Genomic DNA, 15,711 nt, shown 5'->3' with positions numbered 1-15,711 from the left:
TGAAGCTCTGGTGGAAACATTGTGAGTTTCTGTGAAACCTGAAGGTAAAAACTGAACTCAGATGGAAACTAAATGGAACCGAAGTGAAGAACAGGCCAGCAGCTCTGATACTTCAGGAATATTTACTATAATTAATTTATCCAATAATCACATCACATATTACTAATTTATTATCTCAGATATAAAGACTTGCTGTGTCTTTTATTCCAACATTTGGTGACAGAGATGCTAAAGCTTAGAGATAGAGATGAAGAAAGAAAAGTGATTAAAATGCTTAATTATTCAATATTTCCATCACAATATTCACCAATAATATCAGAGTTTCCTGTTTTCCTAAAATAGTTCAGCTCCATATTTAGAAGGTGTTTCTTTTATTGTTCTTCCTGCACTGATGATAGGAAGTGATGAACCAGAAGCTTCATTTGGTCTCATGTAGACAGAATCAGTGGTCGTCACTCAGATATGAGGCAGAAACACAACAGCAGGTTTAGACCTGAGGAGCTGATCAACAGACTCTGAATCTCTGGATGGAGCAACATGAATAGTTGATCTTCAAGACTATAGCGGCTAAAATCCTATATTTACTTACTGGTTGCTGATGTTCCTGGTGGGAGTTGGTTTTACGTGCGCTCAATGAAGATTCGTTATGCTGATTTGACTTATAATCGTAGTCATTTATTTTCAGTTCTATATCCATTGTCTTGCCTTTTCTATTTAGAACCACTTAAATCCAAACCAAGCAAAGTAGAAAGCCTCTTACCATTAGCAACACCTCAACAGAATCACTCTGAGCCTTAAATAACACCATCTCCTTCCTACTGTACTCAGAACTCAAATGAAATACGCCCCCTAGTGGCAATAAACACAGGAAAAGATAAATATCACATTTACAGTCACATTTTTCTCTCAAATATCAGTTTGATTGAATCCTGTTTCTGTCTCTGATTTCTCCCTGCAGAGAAAAAACTTTTAGATGTTCGCTCTGAGTTTGTGAAGAGAGTGTCTGAGGAAATCCTGAATCAGCTCCTTGATGACCTGGAGACAGTTGGTGTCTTTAATCTTTCGGAGAAACGGGCGATACTTGAAGGGAACCCAATCACATCAAACAAGGCCCGGGAGACCATTGATGCTGTGAGGATGAAAGGACAGAGAGCCAGTGAAATCATGATCAAACGTCTTCACCACAGAGATCCGACTCTGTCCAATCAGCTGGGTTTGTCCTCTTTGTCTCCTGCTAAAGGTGAGACACACAGTTAAGTAAAGCTGCTTTTACAGCCTCTACTGTCTTGGATTAAACTCTAGATGATAAATAAATCTGTTTTCTTCAAACTGCGCTCAGAAGGACCAACACCTCATGATGTGACTTTTAGAAAACTTATTGAATTCTCAGTAGTTATTCCAGTTTTGGTTCCTCTTTGCACGTCTCCTTCACAGAACGGATCTGGATTTCCTGGTGGGGGTCATGACCCCTCACTCTGAACTAGAACTGCCTTAAGGTTCATTTGACACATAAAAACTGAACAAATTCATAACCTCACAATAAACTGGTTCATGCAGATGAAACATTTCCTGTTAAGATTCCTTCTTCCAGAACCGATCTCCGGTTCTTGTTGCCACCCTGTGGCATTTAGCATGTTTAGCATGTTTAACATGTTTAGTATGTTCCTCAGAGCAGGAGAACATGTATCTATACATCAGGCTGATATGCAGTGGCAGCTCCAGAATTTCTTTTTCTACAGGTGCTAATGGGGAGCTAAGCATTTTACTGAGGGTGCTATGTCGGATCTTTTTTTCTCTATAGTTATTGTTAAGAATGGAAAATCCTAACCGATGAATCAAAATTTGTACTGACACATGGAGCATAAAATCAGCCAACAAAATCATTAAGACTTTACTTGTTTTATTCACTTTAGTTATCAACACACATGCTTGTTATTTTTCAGACTGATTTGCATTTATTTGACACTTAGACGTCAACACAAAAAGCCTTCAGTCATTAGCCAGATTGCTTCCAGATAATAATACATTGTTTAGGTTAAAACAGCATTCATGTCAAAGGGGATACCTTAGTATTGACCTTTTGCAACTACGACACTTAATAATTCGAAACGCCATGATGTAGATCAGAAGCATTGAACTGAGTTGAGCTAAAGTTGATTTTCTAAAATTGTCTTTCTGAGTTTATTCATAGTTTCTACTTGATGGAATCAAGTTAATTTGTCTGTGAACGTAGCACACCTGGTTGGGGCTCATAGACGGTGTTACAGATTAACTGGTGGCTAAATTAACTGGTGGTGGCAGCTGGGAAAGACAGATGTTTCTGTGGGTGTGACTTTTTAGGAGCCCTTTACCGAACCGGTAAATAAACAATGCGATAAGCTTAAAAAACTATAAATCTTTGCAAAANTGCCTCCAGGTCCCCTCAAGACTCCTCTCTCCAAGCTCCGCTCCACCACCAGTGAGTGGGCCCGGGGGAAGACCTACCTGAGCTTCGTTCGAGCCGATCATTCAAGCTCACTGCGATTCTCAGCACGCACGTCTTCCGCCGGTGCCCGAGCGCCAAACTCTCGGTCCAATAAAATTGCCTAACTGCTGTTTCTCTCTCTCTGTGTGAGTCTCTACAGATTGAACAAATATTTATTCAGATTAATGAAACTTTGATTCTAGAAGAAAACACAAGTTACGTGACTATCTGTGGAAATAGAAACTGAAACTAACTTTGCTCTTCTCCAGGTCAGTCTCCATTTTGAGCGGAGGATGGAAATAACGCGCTGACTTGTTAACAGAGGTTAGTGTTGCCGCTCCGTGTCTTTCTCGGCTTTCTAGAGTCTTTCTAACCGATGATCTGTTGGTGTGGAGCTATAATGAACTTCTCAGATTTAATCTAAATAAACTGACAACTTAATTAACTTTTTTTCAGTTCATCAGTGTTCTTGTTGCAGTGACTCTCTGTGAATCCTCTGGTGATTTAACCTAGAAACCAGAACAAAAATATTGTAAACTAGTTTCTGTACCTTGTAAGCGAAGAGGCTGTGATGGGTAACTGGATCTTTTTTGACCCATATTTGCAATATCTTTGTAATAAAAAGTTTTCAGCACTTCATATTCCAGGTATTCCTCAAAAAACATGTTACTGATCAGGGGCGCGTTAAAGGGGTGAAAAGTGATGACGATTTTAGGGGGCCTGACCAGCAGGGGGCCCTCCACAACTTAATTATTTATATTTTGTTCATAGACATAATAAAAAATCAGGGTCTTGTCACATACAAAATTAATCATATTGTATTTTCAAAGATTGTTTTTAGCAGTAAAAGTTTAATGTTACCCCTCCAAGACCAAAAAAAGTTTTTGCCCTGAACCCCCCTGGATCTGCATGAGATGGTTCGTTCCTGTTTGGAGCTCTTAACAGTGATGTATGCAGCTATAGTCAGTAGAAGCTGCAGCTGAACACAGCGGCGACTGTGGCAGTTACTACGCTGCTAAGAAAAGTTATAAAATCATGTTTTCAGAAACAAAATAGAGAGACGGAGAGAGAGAAAAAGGCAAGAGTTTTTCCCAGTTTTTCTCCAAGAGAGGTGGGTAGACTGTGTGATTATCAACCATTTAGTATAATTAGCTTAGCTACAAACTACCGTTTGCCTCCATTCCACTAGCATTTAATGAATTAAGGAAAAAAAAAATCAACATATTTATATATTTAACTTGTTCCTTGTACCTTTTACCACTTAATAGATGAGTGAGTGAGCAGAAGCTCTAAAACACGTCCCTCCTGATCTGTCCTCTCCTGAGTGAATTTAAAGCTGCAGTATGTAACTTTTATATAAATATTTTTTTTCACATATTTTTTAAAACTGTCATTATGTTGTGACAGTATGGTATGAGAGGTAATCTGTGAAAAATCTATTTCCTCTGCTTTCTCCCATGGTTCTCTAGAAACAACCAATCAGTGGCAGGAGAGTTTTAGTGCTGTCAATCACAATCTCATGTGGTGCTGCTCATCCTTCCTCCCCTTTGATTTGTGCCGTGCTGCAGATGGCATAGCACAGAACTGTGCAAATTCAAACTGTGAATGCTCAGTTTAGTTAGTGATAGGTATTTTCTCAAACCTACATAAAAAAGAAAGAACCACAGACAACGTATATGAGTTTTCAACCAAACTTCTGCAGAAGGAGAAGACACAGTGAACTGCTTCTCCAAGCCACTCACCATGTGTTCTGAAAATCTTCAGTTTGTTTGTCTCTTTCATTAGCAAGAAGGGTGTGAAAAGGAATGGAGGGGGTGAAACCCCACATCCTATCTTCACAGTAGGATGTGGATTCAGAAACAAAGAAGGGGGACACAGAAATTTAATTAACACACAGATAGGTTTACAGCTCAGGAGTATCCCAGGAAGATCTAAGTCTCCATCGGTAAAAACATGCTTGAGATTAAGGAAGATTTAATTGTGTCTCCAGTTTCAACAAATTTGAACACTAAACTTCTAAATAGAAAAACAACTAATAACATAAAATTACAAATGTAAGAATGATAACAAACATAATTCTAACATTTCCCTCCTGTTTAACATTCTTGCATAAAAGAATACAAACACATGCTTTAAAAATGAATTATAAAAGAAACAGTAGAAAACCAAATGCAATTTGTCTTTCATCACAAACACCACTTGTTTTCACATTTTCGGTGTAGGAATCATTCAGCAAATGAATTCATCTATTTATTGATTACAGAACTTCATAATCAGAAAACAAGTCGTCTTCATTTGTGTCATGGGTTATTTTCACCAGCTGATAGCTGATCACAGCAGTGTTAATTGTCTTTAGCATCATGCTTCGAAGGCATGGAAAAATGCAACTTGTGAACAGGCAAAAAAGAATCAAAACACCCAGAATAGGTGTTCCAAGCTTCAACAGTAAATTCCACCATGGTCCGGAAGTGAGCCAAGAAAGAAAGTCAAAAGGAGATGATCCTTGTGTTCCACTTTCCACATAATGTTTAAGTTCCTCCAGTTCATGGAGAGCGTCAGAAATAGTTCCACCAGTTCCTGTTTCATCAGGGATGAACGTGCAGCACGCTGGCCAATGATTTTACAACACGGTTTTGCAGAACCATGTTTCTCAGTTCAATCAGCTCTCTCATGGTGCCGTTGGCTGTGTGCTGTTGATGAGTTGCAGTAATCCATATCTGTTGATTTCCACGTGACTTCGAATCTCACCTACTCCGACTCATGGAAACATGCTTTGCATAAACCTTTCTCCGCCGCCCCAAATCTTGAATTCCCAAGGAACTCCAGTGTCTGTAGTGAGGCCTCCTCAGCGTTTGACCTCCGGCATAACTGCACGCTTGGAGCGGGCAGCCAGAACGTGTTGTCCTTTCCTGATGAATGCAATCGGGCTGATTAGGGGGACCAAAGCACACAGTCCTCCCCAATATCGTGGCATGACCATGTAATCTCCATTTCCACACAGGAAGTACCAGTCTGCCATCACCCGTGACCCATAGTCTCCTGGCACTATGGCGCTGCACACTGTTGTCTCCTATCGTCCTCTTGTCTGATGTGTGATGTTGAAACTCCTCTCCTGAAGCAAGTTGTCGCAGTCTGGGTTGTCCTTCCAGACTTTGCTGCCTGGGGTCGCCCTCTGACCCCTGCAGGCGATGCAGTTGATGTAATCTGGTGTCGTTTTGCAGTAGGTGTAAACTTTGTTACACAGGTTCCAAGGTAACATCCCAAGAGGAACGTGTCCGTGGTTGTACACACAGCTCCTCAGAGATCCAGGTTTAGCTCCTGCTAAAGAAATGGTCTCTGGTATTTTCCATGCGGTTTGTGGAAACGGTGGAAACGGAAGTACGTCACCCTTAAATGAACAGTTCATAGATCCAAAAAGTCCTTTTGCGGCATCTCCTGTCCGAAGTAGAACAGAATAGTCCTTTTTGCACCATTTGCATCCCTTTGGCATGGGGATGCTGAGTCGTGGTTGTGTGTTCAGGCCATAGAGACACATCTGTTTGTCATCAGTGATGTTCCCTGGGCACAGACATGAGTTTTGTGTGGCGATTGGCAGCTGCGCACACACATAGCAGTTCACCTCGTTCTCCTCGTGAGCAGTCCTGTTCATCAGCTGCCACCACAGGTTGGTGCTGTAGTCATGTGGGTGGAAAGTGAGGCCACTTCCTCTTCCAAACATCAGACATGCTGCAGTCACAGCGCAGTAGAAGATCCATCTGGCATATAGAGTCCCCATTGCTGCTTGGCGTGCAGAGATGTCAAAACCCCCAAACTAAAGAGTGAGGATCTGTCGAGTTTCTTCACTGGCGTTGAGACGAACCACCCTATTGGTCAGGAACCCCTTTGAAGCCAGCCTTCCCCCCACTCGGGATTAGGGATCCAACACTCTCTGCAGCTTGCAGTGACTGAGATGTATCCAGCTGGGTCTTTCAGCAATCTTTACAGCTGTTGGTGTGGTTATCAGCACCTGGAATGGTCCTTCCCAGCGTGGGCTGGCCCAATTCTTTCTTCTGATGACTTTTATGTAGACCCAATCTCCTGGCTGAATGGGGGTGGTTTCCTGTAGAGGAGGACAGTCAGACGGCAGTAAATTTGCATTTAACACCTCTTTCTGTTTCAGGATCCTGATCATATAATCTGCCAAAATTTGTTCTTCATCTGCGTTCTGTAAGTCAGGAACAAACAGAGGCAATCTGTAAGCTCTCCCATGAATTATTTCAAAAGGTGTTAAACCATCTGCTGTTGGGGTGATTCTCATATAGAGCTTCACCAAGTCCAAACAATCTGGTCAGGGTCGGCCAGTGTCTGGCTGTCTCCTTTAACGGACAATTAAAAGAAAAAAAAAAGTCACGTCCCGGTTGTTTCCCGAGAGAGCCTTACACACGTGGGATTGTCAGGTTCTTTAAATCCAAAATTGTTTGACTATTGTTTAACAATAGTCAGACTCTTTGACTCTGAGATATTTTTATTGGCGAGACATCAAACTTTGAGGTCTGGATCAAAAAATTCAACATTTTGATAACTTTTAATCCTCCAAGGTTTGTAAGGCATACTGTATAGAACTGTTTGTCAAAGTTCAGTTTATGTGACATGTCAAAAAAGACCTTTGACCCAACCTCCAATAATTTATTTCCTGTCTTGAAGGCTTTGCATACCAAGTTACAAATATCTACGTACATTATGCTGTTTAGACTGGGTTACCTTTAGGGTTGTAGAGTTTTTGGCCCCTTTTAAAATCTGCTGAGTTCTCCAGTTTGGTCCCAGACAGCAGCTTCAGTGAAAACAATCAGGACTTGGTTTGTTTCAACATGATGAAACTCTGTCAGTCCAGATTCATCCCCCCTTTTGTGTCTTTATTTTTGCTGCTGCTGCTCATCATCACTCAGAGGAAGACGGCAGAGACAGTGAGGACAACTGGTCACCTGAAAACCAAATACCTGAGCAGGAGCCCAGACACATTTCTGGAGGAGCTTTAATCAGCTGATGGTAGTAGTAGCAGCAACACAATACTGTCCTACGGCAACAAACAGGATTTAAAGATGTTTTCATTTCAGCCTGAAGGAAATCTTATCCTAAAATGACTGACGATCCTTAACAGGAACATATAAACATTTGGTAAGTTGGTGTTTATTTCAGATTTTCTGCAAGGATCAAGTCAAGTTTCATAAAAACATCTTTTAGTTTTAAGAATGAAAGAAATGTTTTTTTGATGGTGTGTTGATGATTATCAAGAGATTTAAATGAGTATTTTCCATCTCTAATCCAGTAATTTTTAGATTCAGTTCCATCTTCCAAAAAGACCAAAATAAACTATTCATGAAATAAAGTCTGAAACATAATAAATCTTCATGTTTTCCAGGTAAAAGATGGCGCAGCAGCAGGAAGTGGATTTCGGTAAGTGATCAGAAGCAGAAATGAAGAATCTTAAAGGATCAAACTGACCAATCACAGCCTGTGTTGCTGCCATGTGATGAAGCTCAGCCTCAGTGTTTCTTTACTGTTTTCATGCTTCCTGTTCAGTGAAGCTCTGGTGGAAACATTGTGAGTTTCTGTGAAACCTGAAGGTAAAAACTGAACTCAGATGGAAACTAAAAGGAACCGAAGTGAAGAACAGGCCAGCCCAGGCCAGGCCAATTATTAATAAACATCATTTATTAATAATTTATTATCTCAGACTTGCTGTGTCTTTTATTCCAACATTTGGTGACAGAGATAATAAAGTTTAGAGATGGTGATTATAAACTTGTTGATGATGGTAAAGGTAGATGACAGCGATTAAATTCGTCACAATATTCACCAATAATATCATAATTTCCTGTTTTCCTAAAATAGTGCAGCTCCATATTTAGAAGGTGTTTCTTTTATTGTTCTTCCTGCAGTGAGGAAAGAAAGTGATGAACCAGAAGCTTCATTTGGTCTCATGTAGACAGAATCAGTGGTCGTCACTCAGATATGAGGCAGAAACACAACAGCAGGTTTAGACCTGAGGATCAACAGACTCTGAATCTCTGGATGGAGCAACAATAGTTGATCTTAGTGATTATAGCGGCTAAAATCCTATATTTACTTACTGGTTGCTGATGTTCCTGGTGGGAGTTGGTTTTACGTGCGCTCAATGAAGATTCGTTACGCTGATTTGGCTTATAATCGTAGAGTCATTTATTTTCAGTCCTATATCCATTGTCTTGCCTTTTCTATTTAGAACCACTTAAATCCAAACCAAGCAAAGTAGAAAGCCTCTTACCATTAGCAACAGAATCACTCTGAGCCTTAAATAACACCATCCCCTTCCTACTGTACTCAGAACTCAAATGAAATACGCCCCCTAGTGGCAATAAACACAGGAAAAGATAAATGTCACATTTACAGTCACATTTTTCTCTCAAATATCAGTTTGATTGAATCCTGTTTCTGTCTCTGATTTCTCCCTGCAGAGAAAAAACTTTTAGATGTTCGCTCTGAGTTTGTGAAGAGAGTGTCTGAGGAAATCCTGAATCAGCTCCTCGATGACCTGGAATCAGATGGTGTCTTTAATCTTTTGGAGAAACAGGCGATACTTGAAGGGAACCCAATCACATCAAAAAAGGCCCGGGAGACCATTGATGCCGTGAGGATGAAAGGACCGAGAGTCAGTGAAATCATGATCAAACGTCTTCACCACAGAGATCCCACTCTGTCCAATCTGCTGGGTTTGTCCTCTTTGTCTCCTGCCAAAGGTGAGACACACAGTTAAGTAAAGTTGCTTTTACAGCCTCTACTGTCTTGGATTAAACTCTGAACTAGAACTGCCTTAAGGTTCATTTGACATATAAAAACTGAACAAATTCATAACCTCACAATAAACTGGTTCATGCAGATGAAACATTTCCTGCTAAGATCCCTTCTTCCAGAACCGATCTCCGATTCTTGGTGCCACCTTGTGGCATTTAGCATGTTTAACATGTTTAGTATGTTCCTCAGAGCAGGAGAACATGTATCTATACATCAGGCTGATATGCAGTGGCAGCTCCAGAATTTCTTTTTCTACAGGTGCTAATGGGGAGCTAAGCATTTTACTGAAGGTGCTATGTCGGATCTTTTCTCTATAGTTATTGTTAAGAATGGAAAATCCTAACCGATGAATCAAAATTAGTACTGACACATGAAGCATAAAATCAGCCAACAAAATCATTAAGACTTTACTTGTTTTATTCACTTTAGTTATCAACACACATGCATTAGTATTGTTATTTTTCAGACTGATTTGCATTTATTTGACACTTAGACATCAACACAAAAAGCCTTCAGTCATTAGCCAGATTGCTTCCAGATAATAATACATTGTTTAGGTTAAAACAGCATTCATGACAACTACGACACTTAATCATTCGAAACGCCATGATGTAGATCGGAAGTATTGAACTGAGTGGCTAAAGTTGTTTTAGCCACTGAGAATAAACAATAAACTGAGAAAGTTGTCTTTCTCAGTTTAATCATAGTTTCTACTTGATGGAATCAAGTTAATTCGTCTGTGAACGTAGCACACCTGGTTGGGGCTCATAGACGGTGTTACAGATTAACTGGTGGCTAAATTAACTGGTGGTGGCAGCTGGGAAAGACAGATGTTTCTGTGGGCGTGGCTTTTTAGGACCCCTTTACCGAACCAGGAAATGAACAATGCGATAAGCTTAAAAAACTATAAATCTTTGCAAAAATACTATCCGATTCCTTAAGACACCCATTATGATCTCGGGAATAACTAATTAGACTTTTATTGGTCTAACATGGTATGTTGCCTTTTTTTTTTTTTTACATTAATCTGCAAAATCACCAAAACATGTAAAATATGCAGAACTTGTCCTGACTTATGTGTTGCTTCAGAGGTTGAAACTTGTCAAAGGAAGATCAAAATAGATCTCGAGATGGCATGAACAGATCTCAAAGCTAAAATTAATCCCTGAAAGCCGACATAAATGTTGAAGAGCCATGGGATTAAAAATAAAATGTTTAAAAAGATCAACTTGCTATGTTGTTTTTATTTGTTGTTTTATATCATTTATTACTAATTTATTATCACAGACTTGCTGTGTCTTTTATTCCAACATTTGGTGACAGAGATAATAAAGTTTAGAGATGGTGATTATAAACTTGTTGATGATGGTAAAGGTAGATGACAGCGGTTACATTTACATCTCCCTCATATTGTATGATATTTCAAATAGATATCCACAGAAACTATGGCGAAATCTTTTTAAACACTGTTTTTGTAATGTGCTATAGTTTATCTCCTAGTTCACTTACAGAAGACATGGCTACCACAGATCTATGTTTCAGTGTCATTTCTTCATTATTGTTGATATTTTTTCTCGTAATTTAACTAAACATCTTTATTCTTCTCATCAAGTGACTCTAATACTCAACCATATGAGACATCACTGAAAAAACAATTGTCATATATACTTTTACATCAGAAACAGGTTAAAATCTTCACTCAAACTAAGATTCTGAAAGTGTCACCAGTTAATCCAGGTTTGCTTCTTAAAGCGCGGGGTGTCCGTTAGATGAGAATCAATGACAGGTGGGAACATTGGAGTTCAGTCAGCTGATATAGTTTAGTGGATAAAACAGCACTTACAGAACTCAGCGGCCGCTGGCCGTTCGTAAATAGTGTAGCACTCGCTACACTATTTGGAATAAAGTGGTCCAAAATGTGAAATGGATGACTATTTCACATTTTGGACCACTTTATTTTATTGTCTAAAAAATTATATTTACTTGCTGCCAACATTTTGGTGGTAATATCGTTTCACAGGTTTGCCAGGCAAACTTTTAACTGTAAGGATATTGTGAAATTACTAAATTGTACAGCTTTGCTTCTGCAGCCAATTTAAGATGCAAATGAAATGTGGCTTCCATTAAGTGAGCAAAGAATTAGATTTTGTGATATCAGAACTGTTTACATTTATTGATGTGTTTGCAGAGCATGTCAGTCAATATAAGACCAAGAAGATGTAAAATAATTGTCATTACTCTAACAATGCTGGGCGGTAGTACAAATTCTAACAGTTCAGCACAGTCTCCTCTTGAAGTGTGGTATATTTTGGTGGCCTTTTAATACAATCTTAAATATTCCTTCACATACAAAGAATTATTATTGTTTTGAAGAGATCATAGTCATTTTCTAATTTGTTTATTTACGTTTGTGGGGTTTTGAACAAAAAACAACATAGCCACCTAATTTTTTACAAATACCTGCATTGAGGACCCTGTTTGGCTGTCACTAGTTAATCTTAATGCGGCTTGTTCTGTTTTTAATTTTATTTCCCTTCGTCAACAGCTTGCAAACTGTTTCCCAGTAGAGAACACGCAGATGAATACTGTAGATATGGCTCATAATCTGTTTGTGGTATCTGACAGTAATTTAGGAACGTTTATTATTATAATTTTGGCTTGTCAGTATAGATGTCACCACTGACAACAACATTGGCTGTTAACTTTATATCATTTAGGTGAGATTTTATTGCAGTAAAACTTATTGATATTGCTTGATATTCCTTTCTATTTGGACAAGTAAACACCAAAAGCAACACCATCAGATATGTGATTTAAATTTGATTAAATACGACACAAACTTCACTGTTTAGCGACGCTTACTGAGGATCGTGTCGCTTAAAAAAGTTGAGAAACAGTGTGGTCGCATTGCAGGACCTGAGCCAAAAACAAACACTACAGGTACTTGAGAGTCAATTCCAATGTCTTTCTGGTCAGTGCTGGTCAGAAAATCTATCCATTTTATATTACATTTACAAATCTATCCGGTTTACATTGCGGCTATTCATGAGTTGGAATTAATTTATTCTGGCGAACTTGAATGTGAATGGGATTGTACTCATTGATGTGGTTATGCTCAAATGTGGTGTTTTCTAAGCGCACTGAACGCTGCTCTGTTGAAACTTGTTTTGAAACATAATTTTCACATGCAACATTAAACATATTTGCTTCAAATGGGATTTAAAGGAAAGTTTTGCAAACGGTTTTGTCACACAAGTAGCATTTTTTAACAGGCATCAACACAGCCACCTATTTAGAAACATCTGCGTTAATTTAGCCACCAGTTAATCTATAACACCGGCGGTATTTACAGAAGCCTGAAACAGCTAGCTTAGAAACCGACCCGTATCTCTTCCCGCTTGATGTGTTGATCAAATTACTGACTTTGCCTGAATTCACACCACATGATTTATGTCACTGTCATAAACATAGTGACATATGTCTCTATGTCACTATGTTCTGCTGATATGTAAAACCAACATATCTATAGCGTTCAGATCTCCTCATTAATAATGCTATTTAAACCCACAACAATATAGTCTTAAAAACAACAAAAAAATAAATACAATTAAAATGAATAAACACAATGTATTGATGGAGTTTGGAGCTAAATAATTGCATACTGCATATGTCTGAAGTGTCTTTGGTTATCACCTTTGGTGTTTTTTAACTGTGATCTTCATGCCACGGTGTCCTGGATGCTTTTTAGAATAATAATGAAAAACAAAAACCATTTTCATAATGCTAACCACCGTAAACCTGTTTAATATATTAAAGGGGAAAACACCATCAGCATAGCTAAAGTGCTGTTAAAAAATACATGAAAAAAGCGGAAGATGATAAATTTGTTTTAATTTACAATTAATCATCTTTCAGTGTTTAACTCACAATTTTAATATCGAAAAAATATTTTGATCAGATGGTTACAGCAAACAGCTTGAGTTAGAAATTGAGGCTCTTTGCAGCATAAACTCTCAAAGCAGTAGAAAAAAACAAGTTTCTGTCCTCGTCATTTACACATCATTTTCTGGATTTTCTACTATTTCAAGCAGTTATGAAAAAGTAACTAATCAGATTACTAATCATTCCTTGAAAAAGTAATTTAGTTGGATTACTTGATTTAGAAAGTAACTTAGTTATATTAAAAGTAACTCAAGTTACTTTCAGCAGCTGCTAACAACAACGCTCCACCACTTGTGGAAATTTGCCAATACGTGTAATCGTAAGCTATTTTATAATGGTAACATCGACAATGTTGAACTGAAGGGGAGATTGTTTAATTGTTACAACAGTGCGAAAACAAAACAAAAAAAAACGTTTGCATTTATTGTGTGTTCCTCTACTGTCTGAAAAGCTCTAAATGGAGCTGTCTCTGCTTATTTCCAAGCCCAAATGAGTAACTTCACTTTCAAAAACAAGCCCAAAAAACCACAACCGGCGACTCATTAAGTTTACAAGCAACTTTAGAAAAAAAACAAGCCCAAATCTGACTTGGCGACAGAAGCTCAAATTAGTTTCTGTTTTTCCACCAACAAAATGCACATCTCCCTCCATTGTTTACATTTCTGTCGCTGCTGCTGTCGCATAGAAGCAGCGGTTGTTCTCCAAGATGCACAGAGGAAATAAAATTAAACTACAAAAGAAAATGGTAACGCACATTGATTTAGATAAGTAACTTTAATCCGATTACTTGATTTGAAATAGTAACACCTTAGATTACAGTAGAGAAATCACTGATTTCAACACTTCAAAGTGAAAAGGCTGAATGTCACTCAATACGCAAAAATTACTGATGTGGATGGGAGAAGTTTGTACTTAGCACCTAGCCTACGTCATTTACCAGGAATAGATTGCAGCATAAACATGCCGACTACCAAGTGACAAAATTTGGTTTAAATTTTTCACAAAAAAAAAACTAAACATCCTGCAGTATATTTATTGCTATTTTTACATCTGAACTAAATGTTTCTCAGTCTATTGTTGCAACTAATCGTGAATTGCTTCATGGTTGCATGTGTTGTTGGTTTGCCTGTAACATGATTTCATCTCAGCTCCTGCTGCCTTTCTTTCACCTTCAACCATAAACTAGTAACTGGACAGGTGTACCTAATAAAGTGGCCAGTTTGGTTCTTTGTTTCCAGCCTGCAGACATTACTCAAAGAGGACGCCATTTTAAATTAAACACGCTGATAAAACTCTCATACTCGAAGGTCAGAGGTCGCTCTGTGGGAAAAGTCTGATTAACTGAAACCTTCAACAGGAGAAAAATAAGAAAGCGCTTTAATGAGAAAAACTAATTTAATCATGTTTGTGCAGCAAGTACCTGGTTTTTAGTTTTTTTTTCCTTGAAGTTTTAGCTTATGTATTTATTTACTTTTTTTATCCATTCCCTCAGTGAGCGCAAGATTAAGTTAGCAGAAAATCACAAATTAAATCTCAAAATTTCTCCTTCCTCAGAAACCGAAGTTGTGCTAACTTTCATTTTTAGATAAGAGTTTTTAAGTTATTGATTTTTTTCTTCTTCATAAAAGTTTGTATCTAAATCCCCTCCGAGAACATCAAAAATAATTGTATACCCTGTATTTAGATGAACTGTCTCCTCTTGTGTGTGTCTCTTTTTTTTCAGATTTTCATATTCGGTGTCAACATGACCATAAACAGTCTGTGAAGACGATGTTCCAAAGTTTCTGTGAAGGCCTCAATGAACATGGAAATCAAACCTTTCTGAACCAGATCTACACAGAGCTCCACATCACAGAGGGGTTAACTAGAGAGGTCAACCAGGAACATGAGGTCAGACGGATTGAAACAGCATCCAGGAAACAAGAAACAATCAGGAGAGAAGACATCTTTAAACCTGGAAGTGATCAACCAATCAGAACAGTGATGACCATGGGAGTGGCTGGCATTGGGAAAACACTGTTAACACAGAAGTTCACTCTGGACTGGGCTGAAGGCAGAACCAACCAGAACATCCAGTTCATATTTCCATTCACTTTCAGAGAGCTGAATAACTTGAAAAAGAAAAAGTTCAGCTTGGTGGAACTGATTCATGACCACTTCACTAAAACCAGAGGAATCAGCAACTTTGAAACGTTCCAGGTTCTGTTCATCTTTGATGGTCTGGATGAAAGTCGACTTAGTCTGGACTTTCACAAGACTAAAATGTTTACTGACCCTTCAAAGTCCACCTCACTGGATGTTCTGCTGACAAACCTCATCAGGGGGAAACTGCTTCCCTCTGCTCTACTCTGGATAACCACACGACCTGCAGCAGCCAATCAGATCCCTGCTGATTGTGTCGGCATGGTAACAGAGGTCAGAGGGTTCACTGATCCCCAGAAGGAGGAGTACTTCAAAAAGAGATTCAGATATGATGGAGAGAAGGCCAGCAGGAT

The 15,711-nt window shown here is 38.7% G+C and overlaps 1 protein-coding gene across 1 annotated transcript in view; it reads left to right on the top strand.

The window, feature by feature from the left end:
- The window catches only part of LOC106939505 (protein NLRC3-like), a 32,038-nt gene that overhangs the window by 11,764 nt on the left and 4,563 nt on the right, over positions 1-15,711 (top strand). Inside the window, exons 3-4 of the mRNA XM_015021908.1 lie at positions 7,863-7,897; positions 8,938-9,219. Coding sequence (XP_014877394.1) covers positions 7,870-7,897; positions 8,938-9,219 — 310 coding nt within the window. The 5' untranslated portion in view covers positions 7,863-7,869. The remainder of the gene's footprint in view (positions 1-7,862; positions 7,898-8,937; positions 9,220-15,711) is intronic.

This window comes from Poecilia latipinna, unplaced genomic scaffold, assembly GCF_001443285.1.
Source record: "Poecilia latipinna isolate Pla-1442-1.1 unplaced genomic scaffold, P_latipinna-1.0 Scaffold2895, whole genome shotgun sequence".
NCBI classification, from domain to species: domain Eukaryota; kingdom Metazoa; phylum Chordata; class Actinopteri; order Cyprinodontiformes; family Poeciliidae; genus Poecilia; species Poecilia latipinna.
The sequence above is the reverse complement of the archived record's forward strand: the minus strand, read 5'-3'. Positions and strand labels throughout refer to the sequence as shown.